Here is a 24,921-nt window from a genome sequence, read left to right on the forward strand (position 1 = left end):
TCTGTCATTGCCAACAAAGGGTATATAACAAAGTACTGAGATAAACTTTGGTTATTGACCAAATACTTATTTTCCACCATGATTTGCAAATAAATTCATAAAAAATCCTACAATGTGATTTTCTGGATTTTTTTTCTCATTTTGTCTGTCATAGTTGAAGTGTACCTATGATGAAAATGACATGCCTCTCTCATCTTTTTAAGTGGGAGAACTTGCACAATTGGTGGCTGACTAAATACTTTTTTGCCCCACTGTATGTATATATTTATATATACATATACAGTGCCTTGCGAAAGTACTCGGCCCCCTTGAACTTTGCGACCTTTTGCCACATTTCAGGCTTCAAACATAAAGATATAAAACTGTATTTTTTTGTGAAGAATCAACAACAAGTGGGACACAATCATGAAGTGGAACGACATTTATTGGCTATTTCAAACTTTTTTAACAAATCAAAAACTGAAAAATTGGGCGTGCAAAATTATTCAGCCCCCTAAAGTTAATACTTTGTAGCGCCACCTTTTGCTGCGATTACAGCTGTAAGTCGCTTGGGGTATGTCTCTATCAGTTTTGCACATCGAGAGACTGACATTTTTTCCCATTCCTCCTTGCAAAACAGCTCGAGCTCAGTGAGGTTGGATGGAGAGCATTTGTGAACAGCAGTTTTCAGTTCTTTCCACAGATTCTCGATTGGATTCAGGTCTGGACTTTGACTTGGCCATTCTAACACCTGCATATGTTTATTTTTGAACCATTCCATTGTAGATGTTGCTTTATGTTTTGGATCATTGTCTTGTTGGAAGACAAATCTCCGTCCCAGTCTCAGGTCTTTTGCAGACTCCATCAGGTTTTCTTCCAGAATGGTCCTGTATTTGGCTCCATCCATCTTCCCATCAATTTTAACCATCTTCCCTGTCCCTGCTGAAGAAAAGCAGGCCCAAACCATGATGCTGCCACCACTATGTTTGACAGTGGGGATGGTGTGTTTAGCTGTGTTGCTTTTACGCCAAACATAACGTTTTGCATTGTTGCCAAAAAGTTCAATTTTGGTTTCATCTGACCAGAGCACCTTCTTCCACATGTTTGGTGTGTCTCCCAGGTGGCTTGTGGCACACTTTAAACAACACTTTTTATGGATATCTTTAAGAAATGGCTTTCTTCTTGCCACTCTTCCATAAAGGCCAGATTTGTGCAATATACGACTGATTGTTGTCCTATGGACAGAGTCTCCCACCTCAGCTGTAGATCTCTGCAGTTCATCCAGAGTGATCATGGGCCTCTTGGCTGCATCTCTGATCAGTCTTCTCCTTGTATGAGCTGAAAGTTTAGAGGGACGGCCAGGTCTTGGTAGATTTGCAGTGGTCTGATACTCCTTCCATTTCAATATTATCGCTTGCACAGTGCTCCTTGGGATGTTTAAAGCTTTTTTTTTGTATCCAAATCCGGCTTTAAACTTCTTCACAACAGTATCTCGGACCTGCCTGGTGTGTTCCTTGTTCTTCATGATGCTCTCTGCGCTTTTAACGGACCTCTGAGACTATCACAGTGCAGGTGCATTTATACGGAGACTTGATTACACACAGGTGGATTGTATTTATCATCATTAGTCATTTAGGTCAACATTGGATCATTCAGAGATCCTCACTGAACTTCTGGAGAGAGTTTGCTGCACTTAAAGTAACGGGGCTGAATAATTTTGCACGCCCAATTTTTCAGTTTTTGATTTGTTAAAAAAGTTTGAAATATCCAATAAATGTCGTTCCACTTCATGATTGTGTCCCACTTGTTGTTGATTCTTCACAAAAAAATACAGTTTTATATCTTTATGTTTGAAGCCTGAAATGTGGCAAAAGGTCACAAAGTTCAAGGGGGCCGAATTCTTTTGCAAGGCACTGTACATATATATGAGTGTGCAACTATTTATTTTCGTAGCAGAACACTCACCTCTGCTTCGGGACCTTTGTCTATTTCTGAGCCAATGCTTTACAATGGAACCCTGTGAAAACAACAGCTATGTTATATTACCGCTCAGCCGAATGTCACTTAAAGAGACATTCAATAAGTGTCTGTTTATGGCTGACCTCCTGCTGTTCCTGTAGTATGCTCCAGATGAGGAAGTCCATGACAGGGAGCATGTTGGGAAGCTTCCCCCTCTTCCACTGTCTTTCCAGATCCTGCAGTACTGAACACACATCCTCACCCAGACACACGGAGTCCTGCAGAGACGCAGAGACACAGGGTGATATCGTAGGGTAATCTCCTTGTGTTATGTATCATTGTAATGTTACAGATTATTTTTTGTGGGTTTTTATTTTAGTTTTAGTTTGAAGGTCTTCCTCTCACCTGTTCCGTATCCTTGAGTCTCCAGGCCCACTCAGAAAGGGCTTTCGTGGCTTCCCTCAGTTTCTGTTCCTTGTCTGGTTTCTGTTGATCTGGAGGGTTGTCACTCCTCCTGTGTCTTGTGATTTCCCCTGCTGGTGTCTGGTAAACAGCAAAACATGTGGTGACAATCCTCTGTTTGCATTTCTTACCAGTAAATCATACAGTAAGCTCCAAAAGTATTGGGACAGTGACAATGTTGTTGTTGTTTTGGCTCTGTACTCCAGCACTTTGGATTTTAAATTATATAATGACTATGGGAGGTTAAAGTGCAGATTGTCAGCTTTAATTTGAGGGTAATTTCATCCATAACAGGTGAACCGTTTAGATATTTTTGTACATAGACCAAAAGTATTGGGACAAATTCACTTATATGTGTATTAAAGTAGTCGAAAGTTTAGTATTTGGTCCCATATTCCTAGCACGCAATGATTACATCAAGCTTGTAACTCTACACATTTGTTGGATGCATTTGCTGTTTGTTTTGGTTGTGTTTCAGATTATTTTGTGCCCAATTAAATTAATGGTAAATAATGTATTGTGTCATTTTGGAGTCACTTTTATTGTAAATAAGAATATAATATGTTTCTAAACACATCTTAATTAATGTGGATGCTACCATGATTACAGATAGACCTGAATGAATCGTGAATAATGAGTGAGAAAGTTAGACGCACGAATATCATATCATCCCCCCCCCCCCCAAAAAAAAAAATGCTAACCACCCTGTTATTGTAATGGTGAGAGGTTAGCATGTCTTGGGAATATGATATTTGTACATCTGTAACTTTCTAAATGATCATTATTCACTATTCATTCAGGACCATATGTAATCATGGTAGTCATTGTATCATTTAAAATCCAAAGTGCTGGAGTACAGAGCCAAAACAATAACAAATGCTTCACTGTCCCAATACTTCTTGACGTATGTTACGTCATGTTACGTGACAGCAACATGCTGTCAACACTGTATGTTACTTCATCCAGAGCAACTGGCTGTCAATACTGTATGTTACTTCATCCAGAGCAACTAGCTGTCAACAATGTATGATACAGCATCCAAAACACTGTATGTTACTTCATCCAGAGCAACTGGCTGTCAACACTACGTTACTTCATCCAGAGCATCTGGCTGTCAACACTGTATGTTACTTCATCCAGAGCAACTGGCTGCTAACACTGTATGTTACTTCGTCCAGAGCAACTGGCTGCTAACACTGTATGTTAATTCATCCAGAGCAACTGGTAGTCAACACTATGTTACTTCATCCAGAGCAACTGGCAGTCAATACTATGTTACTTCATCCAGAGCAACTGGTAGTCAACACTACGTTACTTCATCCAGAGCATCTGGCTGTCAACACTGTATGTTACTTCATCCAGAGCAACTGGCTGCTAACACTGTATGTTACTTCATCCAGAGCAACTGGCTGCTAACACTGCATGTTACTTCATCCAGAGCAACTGTTAGTCAACACTATGTTACTTCATCCAGAGCAACTGGCAGTCAATACTATGTTACTTCATCCAGAGCAACTGGCTGTCAACACTGTATGTTATTTCATCCAGAGCAACTGGCTGTCAACACTGTATGTTACTTCATCCAGAGCAACTGGCTGTCAACACTATGTTACAGCATCCAGAGCAACTGGCTGTCAACACTGTATGTTACTTCATCCAGAGCAACTGGCTGTCAACACTGTATGTTACTTCATCCAGAGCAACTGGCTGTCAACACTGTATGTTACTTTATCCAGAGCAACTGGCTGTCAACACTGTATGTTACTTCATCCAGAGCAACTGGCTGTCAACACTGTATGTTACTTCATCCAGAGCAACTGGCTGTCAACACTGTATGTTACTTCATCCAGAGCAACTGGCTGTCAACACTGTATGTTACTTTATCCAGAGCAACTGGCAGTCAACACTATGTTACTTCATCCAGAGCATCTGGCTGTCAACACTGTATGTTACTTCATCCAGAGCAACTGGCTGCTAACACTGTATGTTACTTCATCCAGAGCAACTGGCTGCTAACACTGCATGTTACTTCATCCAGAGCAACTGGTAGTCAACACTATGTTACTTCATCCAGAGCAACTGGCAGTCAATACCCCCACCCCCCCCCCCAAAAAAAAAAATGCTAACCACCCTGTTATTGTAATGGTGAGAGGTTAGCATGTCTTGGGAATATGATATTTGTACATCTGTAACTTTCTAAATGATCATTATTCACTATTCATTCAGGACCATATGTAATCATGGTAGTCATTGTATCATTTAAAATCCAAAGTGCTGGAGTACAGAGCCAAAACAATAACAAATGCTTCACTGTCCCAATACTTCTTGACGTATGTTACGTCATGTTACGTGACAGCAACATGCTGTCAACACTGTATGTTACTTCATCCAGAGCAACTGGCTGTCAATACTGTATGTTACTTCATCCAGAGCAACTAGCTGTCAACAATGTATGATACAGCATCCAAAACACTGTATGTTACTTCATCCAGAGCATCTGGCTGTCAACACTGTATGTTACTTCATCCAGAGCAACTGGCTGCTAACACTGTATGTTACTTCGTCCAGAGCAACTGGCTGCTAACACTGTATGTTAATTCATCCAGAGCAACTGGTAGTCAACACTATGTTACTTCATCCAGAGCAACTGGCAGTCAATACTATGTTACTTCATCCAGAGCAACTGGTAGTCAACACTACGTTACTTCATCCAGAGCATCTGGCTGTCAACACTGTATGTTACTTCATCCAGAGCAACTGGCTGCTAACACTGTATGTTACTTTATCCAGAGCAACTGGCTGCTAACACTGCATGTTACTTCATCCAGAGCAACTGGTAGTCAACACTATGTTACTTCATCCAGAGCAACTGGCAGTCAATACTATGTTACTTCATCCAGAGCAACTGGCTGTCAACACTGTATGTTATTTCATCCAGAGCAACTGGCTGTCAACACTGTATGTTACTTCATCCAGAGCAACTGGCTGTCAACACTATGTTACAGCATCCAGAGCAACTGGCTGTCAACACTGTATGTTACTTCATCCAGAGCAACTGGCTGTCAACACTGTATGTTACTTCATCCAGAGCAACTGGCTGTCAACACTGTATGTTACTTCATCCAGAGCAACTGGCTGTCAACACTATGTTACTTCATCCAGAGCAACTGGCAGTCAACACTATGTTTCTTCATCCAGAGCAACTGGCAGTCAACACTATGTTACTTCATCAAGAGCAACTGGCTGTCAACACTGTATGTTACTTCATCCAGAGCAACTGGCTGTCAACACTGTATGTTACTTCATCCAGAGCAACAGGCTGTCAACACTGTATGTTACTTCATCCAGAGCAACATGCTCTCAACACTGTATGTTACTTCATCCAGAGCAACTGGCTGTCAACACTGTATGTTACTTCATCCAGAGCAACTTGCTGTCAACACTATGTTACAGCATCCAGAGCAACTGGCTGTCAACACTGTATGTTACTTCATCCAGAGCAACTGGCTGCTAACACTGTATGTTACTTCATCCAGAGCAACTGGCTGCTAACACTGTATGCTACTTCATCCAGAGCAACTGGTAGTCAACACTATGTTACTTCATCCAGAGCAACTGGCAGTCAATACTATGTTACTTTATCCAGAGCAACTGCCTGTCAACACTGTATGTTACTTCATCCAGAGCAACTGGCTGTCAACACTGTATGTTACTTCATCCAGAGCAACTGGCTGTCAACACTGTATGTTACTCTATCCAGAGCAACTGGCTGTCAACACTGTATGTTACTTCATCCAGAGCAACTGGCTGCTAACACTGTATGTTACTTCATCCAGAGCAACTGGCTGCTAACACTGTATGTTACTTCATCCAGAGCAACTGGTAGTCAACACTATGTTACTTCATCCAGAGCAACTGGCAGTCAATACTATGTTACTTCATCCAGAGCAACTGGCTGTCAACACTGTATATTACTTCATCCAGAGCAACTGGCTGTCAACACTGTATGTTACTTCATCCAGAGCAACTGGCTGTCAACACTATGTTACAGCATCCAGAGCAACTGGCTGTCAACACTGCATGTTACTTCATCCAGAGCAACTGGCTGTCAACACTGTATGTTACTTCATCCAGAGCAACTGGCAGTCAACACTATGTTTCTTAATCCAGAGCAACTGGCAGTCAACACTATGTTACTTCATCTAGAGCAACTGGCTGTCAACACTGTATGTTACAGCATCCAGAGCAACTGGCTGTCAACACTGTATGTTACAGCATCCAGAGCAACTGGCTGTCAACACTGTATGTTACTTCATCCAGAGCAACTGGCTGTCAACACTGTATGTTACTTCATCCAGAGCAACTGGCTGTCAAAACTATGTTGCTTCATCCAGAGCAAATGGCTGTCAAAACTGTATGTTACAGCATCCAGAGCAACTGGCTGTCAACACTGTATGTTACTTCATCCAGAGCAACTGGCTGTCAACACTGTATGTTACTTCATCCAGAGTAACTAGCTGTCAACACTGTATGTTACATCCAGAGTAACTGGCTGTCAACACTGTATGTTACAGCATGCAGAGCAACTGGCTGTCACCACTATGTTACTTCATCCAGAGCAACTGGCTGTCAACACTGTACGTTACTTCATCCAGAGCTACTGGCTGTCAACACTGTATGTTACTTCATCCAGAGCAACATGCTGTCAACACTGTATGTTGCTTCATCCAGATTAACTGGCTGTCAACACTGTATGTTACTTCATTCAGAGCAACTGGCTGTCAACACTATGTTACTTCATCCAGAGCAACTGGCAGTCAACACTATGTTACTTCATCCAGAGCAACTGGCTGTCAACACTGTACGTTACTTCATCCAGAGCAACTAGCTGTCAACACTGTATGTTACAGCATCCAAAACACTGTATGTTACTTCATCCAGAGCAACTGGCTGTCAACACCGTATGTTACTTCATCCAGAGCAACTGGCTGTCAACACTGTATGTTACTTTATCCAGAGCAACTGGCTGTCAACACTATATTACTTAATCCGTAGCAACTGGCAGTCAACACTATGTTTCTTCATCCAGAGCAACTGGCAGTCAACACTATGTTACTTCATCCAGAGTAACTGGCTGTCAACACTGTATGTTACAGCATCCAGAGCAACTGGCTGTCAACACTATGTTACAGCATCCAGAGCAACAGGCTGTCAACACCGTATGTTACTTCATCCAGAGCAACAGGCTGTCAACACTGTATGTGACTTCATCCAGAGCAACTGGCTGTCAACACTGTATGTTACTTCATTCAGAGCAACTGGCTGTCAACACTATGTTACTTCATCCAGAGCTACTGGCTGTCAACACTGTACGTTACTTCATCCAGAGCAACTGGCTGTCAACACTGTACGTTACTTCATCCAGAGCTACTGGCTGTCAACACTGTATGTTACTTCATTCAGAGCAACTGGCTGTCAACACTATGTTACTTCATCCAGAGCAACATGCTGTCAACACTATGTTACTTCATCCAGAGCTACTGGCTGTCAACACTGTACGTTACTTCATCCAGAGCAACTGGCTGTCAACAATGTACGTTACTTCATCCAGAACTACTGGCTGTCAACACTGTATGTTACTTCATCCAGAGCAACTGGCTGTCAACACTGTATGTTACTTCATCCAGAGCAACTGGCTGTCAACACTATATGTTACTTAATCCAGAGCAACAGGCTGTCAACACTGTATGTTACTTCATCCAGAGCAACTGGTAGTCAACACTATGTTACTTCAACCAGAGCAACTGGCAGTCAATACTATGTTACTTTATCAAGAGCAACTGGCTGTCAACACTGTATGTTACTTCATCCAGAGCAACTGGCAGTCAACACTATGTTACTTCATCCAGAGTAACTGGCTGTCAACACTGTATGTTACAGCATCCAGAGCAACTGGCAGTCAACACTATGTTACAGCATCCAGAGCAACTGGCTGTCAACACTGTATGTTACTTCATCCAGAGCACAGGCTGTCAACACTGTATGTTACTTCATCCAGAGCAACATGCTGTCAACACTGTATGTTACTTCATCCAGAGCAACTGGCTGTCAACACTGTATGTTACTTCATTCAGAGCAACTGGCTGTGAACACTATGTTACTTCATCCAGAGCAACTGGCAGGCAACACTATGTTACTTCATCCAGAGCTACTGGCTGTCAACACTGTACGTTACTTCATCCAGAGCAACTGGCTATCAACACTGTACGTTACTTCATGCAGCGCAACTGTTTGTCAACACTTTATGTTACTTCATCCAGAGCAACTGGCTGTCAACACTGTATGTTACTTCATCCAGAGCAACTGGCTGTCAACACTGTATGTTACTTCAACCAGAGCAACTGGCAGTCAACACTATGTTACTTCATCCAGAGTAACTGTCTGTCAACACTGTATGTTACTTCATCCAGAGCAACATGCTGTCAACACTGTATGTTACTTCATCCAGAGCAACTGGCTGTCAATACTGTATGTTACTTCATCCAGAGCAACTGGCATTCAACACTATGTTACTTCATCCAGAGCTACTGGCTGTCAACACTGTAAGTTACTTCATCCAGAGCAACTGGCTGTCAACACTATACGTTACTTCATCCAGAGCTACTGGCTGTCAACACTGTATGTTACTTCATCCAGAGCAACATGCTGTCAACACTGTATGTTACTTCATCCAGATTAACTGGCTGTCAACACTGTATGTTACTTCATTCAGAGCAACTGGCTGTCAACAATATGTTTCTTCATCCAGAGCAACTGGCAGTCAACACTATGTTACTTCATCCAGAGTAACTGGCTGTCAACACTGTATGTTACAGCATCCAGAGCAACTGGCTGTCAACACTATGTTACAGCATCCAGAGCAACTGGCTGTCAACACTGTATGTTACTTAATCCAGAGCAACAGGCTGTCAACACTGTATGTTACTTCATCCAGAGCAACTGGCTGTCAACACTGTATGTTACTTCATCCAGAGCAACTGGCATTCAACACTATGTTACTTCATCCAGAGCTACTGGCTGTCAACACTGTAAGTTACTTCATCCAGAGCAACTGGCTGTCAACACTATACGTTACTTCATCCAGAGCTACTGGCTGTCAACACTGTATGTTACTTCATCCAGAGCAACATGCTGTCAACACTGTATGTTACTTCATCCAGATTAACTGGCTGTCAACACTGTATGTTACTTCATTCAGAGCAACTGGCTGTCAACAATATGTTTCTTCATCCAGAGCAACTGGCAGTCAACACTATGTTACTTCATCCAGAGTAACTGGCTGTCAACACTGTATGTTACAGCATCCAGAGCAACTGGCTGTCAACACTATGTTACAGCATCCAGAGCAACTGGCTGTCAACACTGTATGTTACTTAATCCAGAGCAACAGGCTGTCAACACTGTATGTTACTTCATCCAGAGCAACTGGCTGTCAACACTGTATGTTACTTCATTCAGAGCAACTGGCTGTCAACACTATGTTACTTCATCCAGAGCAACTGGCAGTCAACACTGTACGTTACTTCATCCAGAGCAACTGGCTGTCAACACTGTACGTTACTTCATCCAGAGCTACTGGCTGTCAACACTGTATGTTACTTCATCCAGAGCAACTGGCTGTCAACACTGTATGTTACTTTATCCAGAGCACTGGCTGTCAACACTGTATGTTACTTCATCCAGAGCAACTGGTAGTCAACACTATGTTACTTCAACCAGAGCAACTGGCAGTCAACACTGTATGTTACTTCATCCAGAGCAACTGGCTGTCAACACTGTATGTTACTTCATCCAGAGCAACTGGCTGTCAACACTGTATGTTACTTCATCCAGAGCAACTGGCTGTCAACACTGTATGTTACTTTATCCAGAGCAACTGGCAGTCAACACTATGTTACTTCATCCAGAGTAACTGGCTGTCAACACTGTATGTTACAGCATCCAGAGCAACTGGCAGTCAACACTATGTTACAGCATCCAGAGCAACTGGCTGTCAACACTGTATGTTACTAAATCCAGAGCACAGGCTGTCAACACTGTATGTTACATCCAGAGTAACTGGCTGTCAACACTGTATGTTACAGCATGCAGAGCAACTGGCTGTCACCACTATGTTACTTCATCCAGAGCAACTGGCTGTCAACACTGTACGTTACTTCATCCAGAGCTACTGGCTGTCAACACTGTATGTTACTTCATCCAGAGCAACATGCTGTCAACACTGTATGTTGCTTCATCCAGATTAACTGGCTGTCAACACTGTATGTTACTTCATTCAGAGCAACTGGCTGTCAACACTATGTTACTTCATCCAGAGCAACTGGCAGTCAACACTATGTTACTTCATCCAGAGCAACTGGCTGTCAACACTGTACGTTACTTCATCCAGAGCAAATGGCTGTCAACACTGTATGTTACTTCATCCAGAGCAAATAGCTGTCAACACTGTATGTTACAACATCCAAAACACTGTATGTTACTTCATCCAGAGCAACTGGCTGTCAACACCGTATGTTACTTCATCCAGAGCAACTGGCTGTCAACACTGTATGTTACTTTATCCAGAGCAACTGGCTGTCAACACTATATTACTTAATCCGTAGCAACTGGCAGTCAACACTATGTTTCTTCATCCAGAGCAACTGGCAGTCAACACTATGTTACTTCATCCAGAGTAACTGGCTGTCAACACTGTATGTTACAGCATCCAGAGCAACTGGCTGTCAACACTATGTTACAGCATCCAGAGCAACAGGCTGTCAACACCGTATGTTACTTCATCCAGAGCAACAGGCTGTCAACACTGTATGTGACTTCATCCAGAGCAACTGGCTGTCAACACTGTATGTTACTTCATTCAGAGCAACTGGCTGTCAACACTATGTTACTTCATCCAGAGCAACTGGCAGTCAACACTATGTTACTTCATCCAGAGCTACTGGCTGTCAACACTGTACGTTACTTCATCCAGAGCAACTGGCTGTCAACACTGTATGTTACTTCATCCAGAGCTACTGGCTGTCAACACTGTATGTTACTTCATTCAGAGCAACTGGCTGTCAACACTATGTTACTTCATCCAGAGCAACTGGCAGTCAACACTATGTTACTTCATCCAGAGCTACTGGCTGTCAACACTGTACGTTACTTCATCCAGAGCAACTGGCTGTCAACACTGTACGTTACTTCATCCAGAGCTACTGGCTGTCAACACTGTATGTTACTTCATCCAGAGCAACTGGCTGTCAACACTGTATGTTACTTCATCCAGAGCAACTGGCTGTCAACACTATATGTTACTTTATCCAGAGCAACTGGCTGTCAACACTGTATGTTACTTCATCCAGAGCAACTGGTAGTCAACACTATGTTACTTCAACCAGAGCAACTGGCAGTCAATACTATGTTACTTTATCAAGAGCAACTGGCTGTCAACACTGTATGTTACTTCATCCAGAGCAACTGGCTGTCAACACTGTATGTTACAGCATCCAGAGCAACTGGCAGTCAACACTATGTTACAGCATCCAGAGCAACTGGCTGTCAACACTGTATGTTACTTAATCCAGAGCACAGGCTGTCAACACTGTATGTTACTTCATCCAGAGCAACATGCTGTCAACACTGTATGTTACTTCATCCAGAGCAACTGGCTGTCAACACTGTATGTTACTTCATCCAGAGCTACTGGCTGTCAACACTGTACGTTACTTCATCAAGAGCAACTGGCTGTCAACACTGTACGTTACTTCATGCAGCGCAACTGTTTGTCAACACTTTATGTTACTTCATCCAGAGCAACTGGCTGTCAACACTGTATGTTACTTCATCCAGAGCAACTGGCTGTCAACACTGTATGTTACTTTATCCAGAGCAACTGGCTGTCAACAATATGTTACTTCATCCAGAGCAACTGGCAGTCAACACTATGTTACTTCATCCAGAGTAACTGGCTGTCAACACTGTATGTTACTTCATCCAGAGCAACATGCTGTCAACACTGTATGTTACTTCATCCAGAGCAACTGGCTGTCAATACTATATGTTACTTCATCCAGAGCAACTGGCATTCAACACTATGTTACTTCATCCAGAGCTACTGGCTGTCAACACTGTAAGTTACTTCATCCAGAGCAACTGGCTGTCAACACTATACGTTGCTTCATCCAGAGCTACTGGCTGTCAACACTGTATGTTACTTCATCCAGAGCAACATGCTGTCAACACTGTATGTTACTTCATCCAGATTAACTGGCTGTCAACACTGTATGTTACTTCATTCAGAGCAACTGGCTGTCAACAATATGTTTCTTCATCCAGAGCAACTGGCAGTCAACACTATGTTACTTCATCCAGAGTAACTGGCTGTCAACACTGTATGTTACAGCATCCAGAGCAACTGGCTGTCAACACTATGTTACAGCATCCAGAGCAACTGGCTGTCAACACTGTATGTTACTTAATCCAGAGCTACTGGCTGTCAACACTGTACGTTACTTCATCCAGAGCAACTGGCTGTCAACACTGTATGTTACTTCATTCAGAGCAACTGGCTGTCAACACTATGTTACTTCATCCAGAGCAACTGGCAGTCAACACTGTACGTTACTTCATCCAGAGCAACTGGCTGTCAACACTGTACGTTACTTCATCCAGAGCTACTGGCTGTCAACACTGTATGTTACTTCATCCAGAGCAACTGGCTGTCAACACTGTATGTTACTTTATCCAGAGCACTGGCTGTCAACACTGTATGTTACTTCATCCAGAGCAACTGGTAGTCAACACTATGTTACTTCAACCAGAGCAACTGGCAGTCAATACTATGTTACTTTATCCAGAGCAACTGGCTGTCAACACTGTATGTTACTTCATCCAGAGCAACTGGCTGTCAACACTGTATGTTACTTCATCCACAGCAACTGGCTGTCAACACTGTATGTTACTTCATCCAGAGCAACTGGCTGTCAACACTGTATGTTACTTCATCCAGAGCAACTGGCTGTCAACACTGTATGTTACTTTATCCAGAGCAACTGACAGTCAACACTATGTTACTTCATCCAGAGTAACTGGCTGTCAACACTGTATGTTACAGCATCCAGAGCAACTGGCAGTCAACACTATGTTACAGCATCCAGAGCAACTGGCTGTCAACACTGTATGTTACTTAATCCAGAGCACAGGCTGTCAACACTGTATGTTAAATCCAGAGTAACTGGCTGTCAACACTGTATGTTACAGCATGCAGAGCAACTGGCTGTCACCACTATGTTACTTCATCCAGAGCAACTGGCTGTCAACACTGTATGTTACTTTATCCAGAGCAACTGGCTGTCAACAATATGTTACTTCATCCAGAGCAACTGGCAGTCAACACTATGTTACTTCATCCAGAGTAACTGGCTGTCAACACTGTATGTTACTTCATCCAGAGCAACATGCTGTCAACACCGTATGTTACTTCATCCAGAGCAACTGGCTGTCAATACTGTATGTTACTTCATCCAGAGCAACTGGCATTCAACACTATGTTACTTCATCCAGAGCTACTGGCTGTCAACACTGTAAGTTACTTCATCCAGAGCAACTGGCTGTCAACACTATACGTTACTTCATCCAGAGCTACTGGCTGTCAACACTGTATGTTACTTCATCCAGAGCAACATGCTGTCAACACTGTATGTTACTTCATCCAGATTAACTGGCTGTCAACACTGTATGTTACTTCATTCAGAGCAACTGGCTGTCAACAATATGTTTCTTCATCCAGAGCAACTGGCAGTCAACACTATGTTACTTCATCCAGAGTAACTGGCTGTCAACACTGTATGTTACAGCATCCAGAGCAACTGGCTGTCAACACTGTACGTTACAGCATCCAGAGCAACTGGCTGTCAACACTGTATGTTACTTAATCCAGAGCAACAGGCTGTCAACACTGTATGTTACTTCATCCAGAGCAACTGGCTGTCAACACTGTATGTTACTTCATTCAGAGCAACTGGCTGTCAACACTATGTTACTTCATCCAGAGCAACTGGCAGTCAACACTGTATGTTACTTTATCCAGAGCACTGGCTGTCAACACTGTATGTTACTTCATCCAGAGCAACTGGTAGTCAACACTATGTTACTTCAACCAGAGCAACTGGCAGTCAATACTATGTTACTTTATCCAGAGCAACTGGCTGTCAACACTGTATGTTACTTCATCCAGAGCAACTGGCTGTCAACACTGTATGTTACTTCATCCAGAGCAACTGGCTGTCAACACTGTATGTTACTTCATCCAGAGCAACTGGCTGTCAACACTGTATGTTACTTCATCCAGAGCAACTGGCTGTCAACACTGTATGTTACTTTATCCAGAGCAACTGGCAGTCAACACTATGTTACTTCATCCAGAGTAACTGGCTGTCAACACTGTATGTTACAGCATCCAGAGCAACTGGCAGTCAACACTATGTTACAGCATCCAGAGCAACTGGCTGTCAACACTGTATGTTACTTAATCCAGAGCACAGGCTGTCAACACTGTATGTTACATCCAGAGTAACTGGCTGTCAACACTGTATGTTACAGCATGCAGAGCAACTGGCTGTCACCACTATGTTACTTCATCCAGAGCAACTGGCTGTCAACACTGTACGTTACTTCATCCAGAGCTACTGGCTGTCAACACTGTATGTTACTTCATCCAGAGCAACATGCTGTCAACACTGTATGTTGCTTCATCCAGATTAACTGGCTGTCAACACTGTATGTTACTTCATTCAGAGCAACTGGCTGTCAACACTATGTTACTTCATCCAGAGCAACTGGCAGTCAACACTATGTTACTTCATCCAGAGCAACTGGCTGTCAACACTGTACGTTACTTCATCCAGAGCAAATGGCTGTCAACACTGTATGTTACTTCATCCAGAGCAACTGGCTGTCAACACCGTATGTTACTTCATCCAGAGCAACTGGCTGTCAACACTGTATGTTACTTTATCCAGAGCAACTGGCTGTCAACACTATATTACTTAATCCGTAGCAACTGGCAGTCAACACTATGTTTCTTCATCCAGAGCAACTGGCAGTCAACACTATGTTACTTCATCCAGAGTAACTGGCTGTCAACACTGTATGTTACAGCATCCACAGCAACTGGCTGTCAACACTATGTTACAGCATCCAGAGCAACAGGCTGTCAACACCGTATGTTACTTCATCCAGAGCAACAGGCTGTCAACACTGTATGTAACTTCATCCAGAGCTCCTGGCTGTCAACACTGTACGTTACTTCATCCAGAGCAACTGGCTGTCAACACTGTACGTTACTTCATCCAGAGCTACTGGCTGTCAACACTGTATGTTACTTCATTCAGAGCAACTGGCTGTCAACACTATGTTACTTCATCCAGAGCAACTGGCAGTCAACACTATGTTACTTCATCCAGAGTTACTGGCTGTCAACACTGTACGTTACTTCATCCAGAGCAACTGGCTGTCAACACTGTACGTTACTTCATTCAGAGCTACTGGCTGTCAACACTGTATGTTACTTCATCCAGAGCAACTGGCTGTCAACACTGTATGTTACTTCATCCAGAGCAACTGGCTGTCAACACTATATGTTATTTTATCCAGAGCAACTGGCTGTCAACACTGTATGTTACTTCATCCAGAGCAACTGGCAGTCAACACTATGTTACTTCATCCAGAGTAACTGGCTGTCAACACTGTATGTTACAGCATCCAGAGCAACTGGCAGTCAACACTATGTTACAGCATCCAGAGCAACTGGCTGTCAACACTGTATGTTACTTAATCCAGAGCACAGGCTGTCAACACTGTATGTTACTTCATCCAGAGCAACTGGCAGTCAACACTATGTTACTTCATCCAGAGTAACTGGCTGTCAACACTGTATGTTACAGCATCCAGAGCAACTGGCAGTCAACACTATGTTACAATATCCAGAGCAACTGGCTGTCAACACTGTATGTTACTTCATCCAGAGCAACTGGCAGTCAACACTATGTTACTTCATCCAGAGTAACTGGCTGTCAACACTGTATGTTACAGCATCCAGAGCAACTGGCAGTCAACACTATGTTACAGCATCCAGAGCAACTGGCTGTCAACACTGTATGTTACTTAATCCAGAGCACAGGCTGTCAACACTGTATGTTACTTCATCCAGAGCAACATGCTGTCAACACTGTATGTTACTTCATCCAGAGCAACTGGCTGTCAACACTGTATGTTACTTCATTCAGAGCAACTGGCTGTGAACACTATGTTACTTCATCCAGAGCAACTGGCAGGCAACACTATGTTACTTCATCCAGAGCTACTGGCTGTCAACACTGTACGTTACTTCATCCAGAGCAACTGGCTGTCAACACTGTACGTTACTTCATGCAGCTCAACTGTTTGTCAACACTTTATGTTACTTCATCCAGAGCAACTGGCTGTCAACACTGTATGTTACTTCATCCAGAGCAACTGGCTGTCAACACTGTATGTTACTTTATCCAGAGCAACTGGCTGTCAACAATATGTTACTTCATCCAGAGCAACTGGCAGTCAACACTATGTTACTTCATCCAGAGTAACTGGCTGTCAACACTGTATGTTACTTCATCCAGAGCAACATGCTGTCAACACTGTATGTTACTTCATCCAGAGCAACTGGCTGTCAACACTATGTTACTTCATCCAGAGCAACTGGCATTCAACACTATGTTACTTCATCCAGAGCTACTGGCTGTCAACACTGTAAGTTACTTCATCCAGAGCAACTGGCTGTCAACACTATACGTTACTTCATCCAGAGCTACTGGCTGTCAACACTGTATGTTACTTCATCCAGAGCAACATGCTGTCAACACTGTATGTTACTTCATCCAGATTAACTGGCTGTCAACACTGTATGTTACTTCATTCAGAGCAACTGGCTGTCAACAATATGTTTCTTCATCCAGAGCAACTGGCAGTCAACACTATGTTACTTCATCCAGAGTAACTGGCTGTCAACACTGTATGTTACAGCATCCAGAGCAACTGGCTGTCAACACTATGTTACAGCATCCAGAGCAACTGGCTGTCAACACTGTATGTTACTTAATCCAGAGCAACAGGCTGTCAACACTGTATGTTACTTCATCCAGAGCAACTGGCTGTCAACACTGTATGTTACTTCATCCAGAGCAACATGCTGTCAACACTGTATGTTACTTCATCCAGATTAACTGGCTGTCAACACTGTATGTTACTTCATTCAGAGCAACTGGCTGTCAACAATATGTTTCTTCATCCAGAGCAACTGGCAGTCAACACTATGTTACTTCATCCAGAGTAACTGGCTGTCAACACTGTATGTTACAGCATCCAGAGCAACTGGCTGTCAACACTATGTTACAGCATCCAGAGCAACTGGCTGTCAACACTGTATGTTACTTAATCCAGAGCAACAGGCTGTCAACACTGTATGTTACTTCATCCAGAGCAACTGGCTGTCAACACTGTATGTTACTTCATTCAGAGCAACTGGCTGTCAACACTATGTTACTTCATCCAGAGCAACTGGCAGTCAACACTGTACGTTACTTCATCCAGAGCACAGGCTGTCAACACTGTATGTTACATCCAGAGTAACTGGCTGTCAACACTGTATGTTACAGCATGCAGAGCAACTGGCTGTCACCACTATGTTACTTCATCCAGAGCAACTGGCTGTCAACACTGTACGTTACTTCATCCAGAGCTACTGGCTGTCAACACTGTATGTTACTTCATCCAGAGCAACATGCTGTCAACACTGTATGTTGCTTCATCCAGATTAACTGGCTGTCAACACTGTATGTTACTTCATTCAGAGCAACTGGCTGTCAACACTATGTTACTTCATCCAGAGCAACTGGCAGTCAACACTATGTTACTTCATCCAGAGCAACTGGCTGTCAACACTGTACGTTACTTCATCCAGAGCAAATGGCTGTCAACACTGTATGTTACTTCATCCAGAGCAACTGGCTGTCAACACCGTATGTTACTTCATCCAGAGCAACTGGCTGTCAACACTGTATGTTACTTTATCCAGAGCAACTGGCTGTCAACACTATATTACTTAATCCGTAGCAACTGGCAGTCAACACTATGTTTCTTCATCCAGAGCAACTGGCAGTCAACACTATGTTACTTCATCCAGAGTAACTGGCTGTCAACACTGTATGTTACAGCATCCACAGCAACTGGCTGTCAACACTATGTTACAGCATCCAGAGCAACAGGCTGTCAACACCGTATGTTACTTCATCCAGAGCAACAGGCTGTCAACACTGTATGTAACTTCATCCAGAGCTCCTGGCTGTCAACACTGTACGTTACTTCATCCAGAGCAACTGGCTGTCAACACTGTACGTTACTTCATCCAGAGCTACTGGCTGTCAACACTGTATGTTACTTCATTCAGAGCAACTGGCTGTCAACACTATGTTACTTCATCCAGAGCAACTGGCAGTCAACACTATGTTACTTCATCCAGAGTTACTGGCTGTCAACACTGTACGTTACTTCATCCAGAGCAACTGGCTGTCAACACTGTACGTTACTTCATTCAGAGCTACTGGCTGTCAACACTGTATGTTACTTCATCCAGAGCAACTGGCTGTCAACACTGTATGTTACTTCATCCAGAGCAACTGGCTGTCAACACTATATGTTATTTTATCCAGAGCAACTGGCTGTCAACACTGTATGTTACTTCATCCAGAGCAACTGGCAGTCAACACTATGTTACTTCATCCAGAGTAACTGGCTGTCAACACTGTATGTTACAGCATCCAGAGCAACTGGCAGTCAACACTATGTTACAGCATCCAGAGCAACTGGCTGTCAACACTGTATGTTACTTAATCCAGAGCACAGGCTGTCAACACTGTATGTTACTTCATCCAGAGCAACTGGCAGTCAACACTATGTTACTTCATCCAGAGTAACTGGCTGTCAACACTGTATGTTACAGCATCCAGAGCAACTGGCAGTCAACACTATGTTACAATATCCAGAGCAACTGGCTGTCAACACTGTATGTTACTTCATCCAGAGCAACTGGCAGTCAACACTATGTTACTTCATCCAGAGTAACTGGCTGTCAACACTGTATGTTACAGCATCCAGAGCAACTGGCAGTCAACACTATGTTACAGCATCCAGAGCAACTGGCTGTCAACACTGTATGTTACTTAATCCAGAGCACAGGCTGTCAACACTGTATGTTACTTCATCCAGAGCAACATGCTGTCAACACTGTATGTTACTTCATCCAGAGCAACTGGCTGTCAACACTGTATGTTACTTCATTCAGAGCAACTGGCTGTGAACACTATGTTACTTCATCCAGAGCAACTGGCAGGCAACACTATGTTACTTCATCCAGAGCTACTGGCTGTCAACACTGTACGTTACTTCATCCAGAGCAACTGGCTGTCAACACTGTACGTTACTTCATGCAGCTCAACTGTTTGTCAACACTTTATGTTACTTCATCCAGAGCAACTGGCTGTCAACACTGTATGTTACTTCATCCAGAGCAACTGGCTGTCAACACTGTATGTTACTTTATCCAGAGCAACTGGCTGTCAACAATATGTTACTTCATCCAGAGCAACTGGCAGTCAACACTATGTTACTTCATCCAGAGTAACTGGCTGTCAACACTGTATGTTACTTCATCCAGAGCAACATGCTGTCAACACTGTATGTTACTTCATCCAGAGCAACTGGCTGTCAACACTATGTTACTTCATCCAGAGCAACTGGCATTCAACACTATGTTACTTCATCCAGAGCTACTGGCTGTCAACACTGTAAGTTACTTCATCCAGAGCAACTGGCTGTCAACACTATACGTTACTTCATCCAGAGCTACTGGCTGTCAACACTGTATGTTACTTCATCCAGAGCAACATGCTGTCAACACTGTATGTTACTTCATCCAGATTAACTGGCTGTCAACACTGTATGTTACTTCATTCAGAGCAACTGGCTGTCAACAATATGTTTCTTCATCCAGAGCAACTGGCAGTCAACACTATGTTACTTCATCCAGAGTAACTGGCTGTCAACACTGTATGTTACAGCATCCAGAGCAACTGGCTGTCAACACTATGTTACAGCATCCAGAGCAACTGGCTGTCAACACTGTATGTTACTTAATCCAGAGCAACAGGCTGTCAACACTGTATGTTACTTCATCCAGAGCAACTGGCTGTCAACACTGTATGTTACTTCATCCAGAGCAACATGCTGTCAACACTGTATGTTACTTCATCCAGATTAACTGGCTGTCAACACTGTATGTTACTTCATTCAGAGCAACTGGCTGTCAACAATATGTTTCTTCATCCAGAGCAACTGGCAGTCAACACTATGTTACTTCATCCAGAGTAACTGGCTGTCAACACTGTATGTTACAGCATCCAGAGCAACTGGCTGTCAACACTATGTTACAGCATCCAGAGCAACTGGCTGTCAACACTGTATGTTACTTAATCCAGAGCAACAGGCTGTCAACACTGTATGTTACTTCATCCAGAGCAACTGGCTGTCAACACTGTATGTTACTTCATTCAGAGCAACTGGCTGTCAACACTATGTTACTTCATCCAGAGCAACTGGCAGTCAACACTGTACGTTACTTCATCCAGAGCAACTGGCTGTCAACACTGTACATTACTTCATCCAGAGCTACTGGCTGTCAACACTGTATGTTACTTCATCCAGAGCACTGGCTGTCAACACTGTATGTTACTTTATCCAGAGCACTGGCTGTCAACACTGTATGTTACTTCATCCAGAGCAACTGGTAGTCAACACTATGTTACTTCAACCAGAGCAACTGGCAGTCAATACTATGTTACTTTATCCAGAGCAACTGGCTGTCAACACTGTATGTTACTTCATCCAGAGCAACTGGCTGTCAACACTGTATGTTACTTCATCCAGAGCAACTGGCTGTCAACACTGTATGTTACTTCATCCAGAGCAACTGGCTGTCAACACTGTATGTTACTTCATCCAGAGCAACTGGCTGTCAACACTGTATGTTACTTTATCCAGAGCACTGGCTGTCAACACTGTATGTTACTTCATCCAGAGCAACTGGTAGTCAACACTATGTTACTTCAACCAGAGCAACTGGCAGTCAACACTATGTTACTTCATCCAGAGCTACTGGCTGTCAACACTGTACGTTACTTCATCCAGAGCAACTGGCTGTCAACACTGTACGTTACTTCATCCAGAGCTACTGGCTGTCAACACTGTATGTTACTTCATTCAGAGCAACTGGCTGTCAACACTATGTTACTTCATCCAGAGCAACTGGCAGTCAACACTATGTTACTTCATCCAGAGCTACTGGCTGTCAACACTGTACGTTACTTCATCCAGAGCAACTGGCTGTCAACACTGTACGTTACTTCATCCAGAGCTACTGGCTGTCAACACTGTATGTTACTTCATCCAGAGCAACTGGCTGTCAACACTGTATGTTACTTCATCCAGAGCAACTGGCTGTCAACACTATATGTTACTTTATCCAGAGCAACTGGCTGTCAACACTGTATGTTACTTCATCCAGAGCAACTGGTAGTCAACACTATGTTACTTCAACCAGAGCAACTGGCAGTCAATACTATGTTACTTTATCAAGAGCAACTGGCTGTCAACACTGTATGTTACTTCATCCAGAGCAACTGGCTGTCAACACTGTATGTTACAGCATCCAGAGCAACTGGCAGTCAACACTATGTTACAGCATCCAGAGCAACTGGCTGTCAACACTGTATGTTACTTAATCCAGAGCACAGGCTGTCAACACTGTATGTTACTTCATCCAGAGCAACATGCTGTCAACACTGTATGTTACTTCATCCAGAGCAACTGGCTGTCAACACTGTATGTTACTTCATCCAGAGCAACTGGCTGTCAACACTGTACGTTACTTCATCAAGAGCAACTGGCTGTCAACACTGTACGTTACTTCATGCAGCGCAACTGTTTGTCAACACTTTATGTTACTTCATCCAGAGCAACTGGCTGTCAACACTGTATGTTACTTCATCCAGAGCAACTGGCTGTCAACACTGTATGTTACTTTATCCAGAGCAACTGGCTGTCAACAATATGTTACTTCATCCAGAGCAACTGGCAGTCAACACTATGTTACTTCATCCAGAGTAACTGGCTGTCAACACTGTATGTTACTTCATCCAGAGCAACATGCTGTCAACACTGTATGTTACTTCATCCAGAGCAACTGGCTGTCAATACTATATGTTACTTCATCCAGAGCAACTGGCATTCAACACTATGTTACTTCATCCAGAGCTACTGGCTGTCAACACTGTAAGTTACTTCATCCAGAGCAACTGGCTGTCAACACTATACGTTGCTTCATCCAGAGCTACTGGCTGTCAACACTGTATGTTACTTCATCCAGAGCAACATGCTGTCAACACTGTATGTTACTTCATCCAGATTAACTGGCTGTCAACACTGTATGTTACTTCATTCAGAGCAACTGGCTGTCAACAATATGTTTCTTCATCCAGAGCAACTGGCAGTCAACACTATGTTACTTCATCCAGAGTAACTGGCTGTCAACACTGTATGTTACAGCATCCAGAGCAACTGGCTGTCAACACTATGTTACAGCATCCAGAGCAACTGGCTGTCAACACTGTATGTTACTTAATCCAGAGCTACTGGCTGTCAACACTGTACGTTACTTCATCCAGAGCAACTGGCTGTCAACACTGTATGTTACTTCATTCAGAGCAACTGGCTGTCAACACTATGTTACTTCATCCAGAGCAACTGGCAGTCAACACTGTACGTTACTTCATCCAGAGCAACTGGCTGTCAACACTGTACGTTACTTCATCCAGAGCTACTGGCTGTCAACACTGTATGTTACTTCATCCAGAGCAACTGGCTGTCAACACTGTATGTTACTTTATCCAGAGCACTGGCTGTCAACACTGTATGTTACTTCATCCAGAGCAACTGGTAGTCAACACTATGTTACTTCAACCAGAGCAACTGGCAGTCAATACTATGTTACTTTATCCAGAGCAACTGGCTGTCAACACTGTATGTTACTTCATCCAGAGCAACTGGCTGTCAACACTGTATGTTACTTCATCCACAGCAACTGGCTGTCAACACTGTATGTTACTTCATCCAGAGCAACTGGCTGTCAACACTGTATGTTACTTCATCCAGAGCAACTGGCTGTCAACACTGTATGTTACTTTATCCAGAGCAACTGGCAGTCAACACTATGTTACTTCATCCAGAGTAACTGGCTGTCAACACTGTATGTTACAGCATCCAGAGCAACTGGCAGTCAACACTATGTTACAGCATCCAGAGCAACTGGCTGTCAACACTGTATGTTACTTAATCCAGAGCACAGGCTGTCAACACTGTATGTTAAATCCAGAGTAACTGGCTGTCAACACTGTATGTTACAGCATGCAGAGCAACTGGCTGTCACCACTATGTTACTTCATCCAGAGCAACTGGCTGTCAACACTGTATGTTACTTTATCCAGAGCAACTGGCTGTCAACAATATGTTACTTCATCCAGAGCAACTGGCAGTCAACACTATGTTACTTCATCCAGAGTAACTGGCTGTCAACACTGTATGTTACTTCATCCAGAGCAACATGCTGTCAACACCGTATGTTACTTCATCCAGAGCAACTGGCTGTCAATACTGTATGTTACTTCATCCAGAGCAACTGGCATTCAACACTATGTTACTTCATCCAGAGCTACTGGCTGTCAACACTGTAAGTTACTTCATCCAGAGCAACTGGCTGTCAACACTATACGTTACTTCATCCAGAGCTACTGGCTGTCAACACTGTATGTTACTTCATCCAGAGCAACATGCTGTCAACACTGTATGTTACTTCATCCAGATTAACTGGCTGTCAACACTGTATGTTACTTCATTCAGAGCAACTGGCTGTCAACAATATGTTTCTTCATCCAGAGCAACTGGCAGTCAACACTATGTTACTTCATCCAGAGTAACTGGCTGTCAACACTGTATGTTACAGCATCCAGAGCAACTGGCTGTCAACACTGTACGTTACAGCATCCAGAGCAACTGGCTGTCAACACTGTATGTTACTTAATCCAGAGCAACAGGCTGTCAACACTGTATGTTACTTCATCCAGAGCAACTGGCTGTCAACACTGTATGTTACTTCATTCAGAGCAACTGGCTGTCAACACTATGTTACTTCATCCAGAGCAACTGGCAGTCAACACTGTATGTTACTTCATCCAGAGCAACTGGCTGTCAACACTGTACGTTACTTCACCCAGAGCTACTGGCTGTCAACACTGTATGTTACTTCATCCAGAGCAACTGGCTGTCAACACT

General features: G+C 43.3%; 1 protein-coding gene across 1 annotated transcript in view; it reads right to left on the reverse strand.

Moving 5' to 3' along the window:
* Positions 1–24,921, reverse strand: part of si:dkey-18p12.4 (SPRY_PRY_C-I_1 domain-containing protein) — a 40,808-nt gene that overhangs the window by 2,560 nt on the left and 13,327 nt on the right. Inside the window, exons 6-8 of the mRNA XM_021612841.2 lie at positions 2,344–2,481; positions 2,082–2,216; positions 1,945–1,996 (exon numbers count right to left, since the gene is read on the reverse strand). Coding sequence (XP_021468516.2) covers positions 1,945–1,996; positions 2,082–2,216; positions 2,344–2,481 — 325 coding nt within the window. The remainder of the gene's footprint in view (positions 1–1,944; positions 1,997–2,081; positions 2,217–2,343; positions 2,482–24,921) is intronic.

This window comes from Oncorhynchus mykiss, chromosome 8 (assembly GCF_013265735.2).
Source record: "Oncorhynchus mykiss isolate Arlee chromosome 8, USDA_OmykA_1.1, whole genome shotgun sequence".
Classification (NCBI taxonomy): domain Eukaryota; kingdom Metazoa; phylum Chordata; class Actinopteri; order Salmoniformes; family Salmonidae; genus Oncorhynchus; species Oncorhynchus mykiss.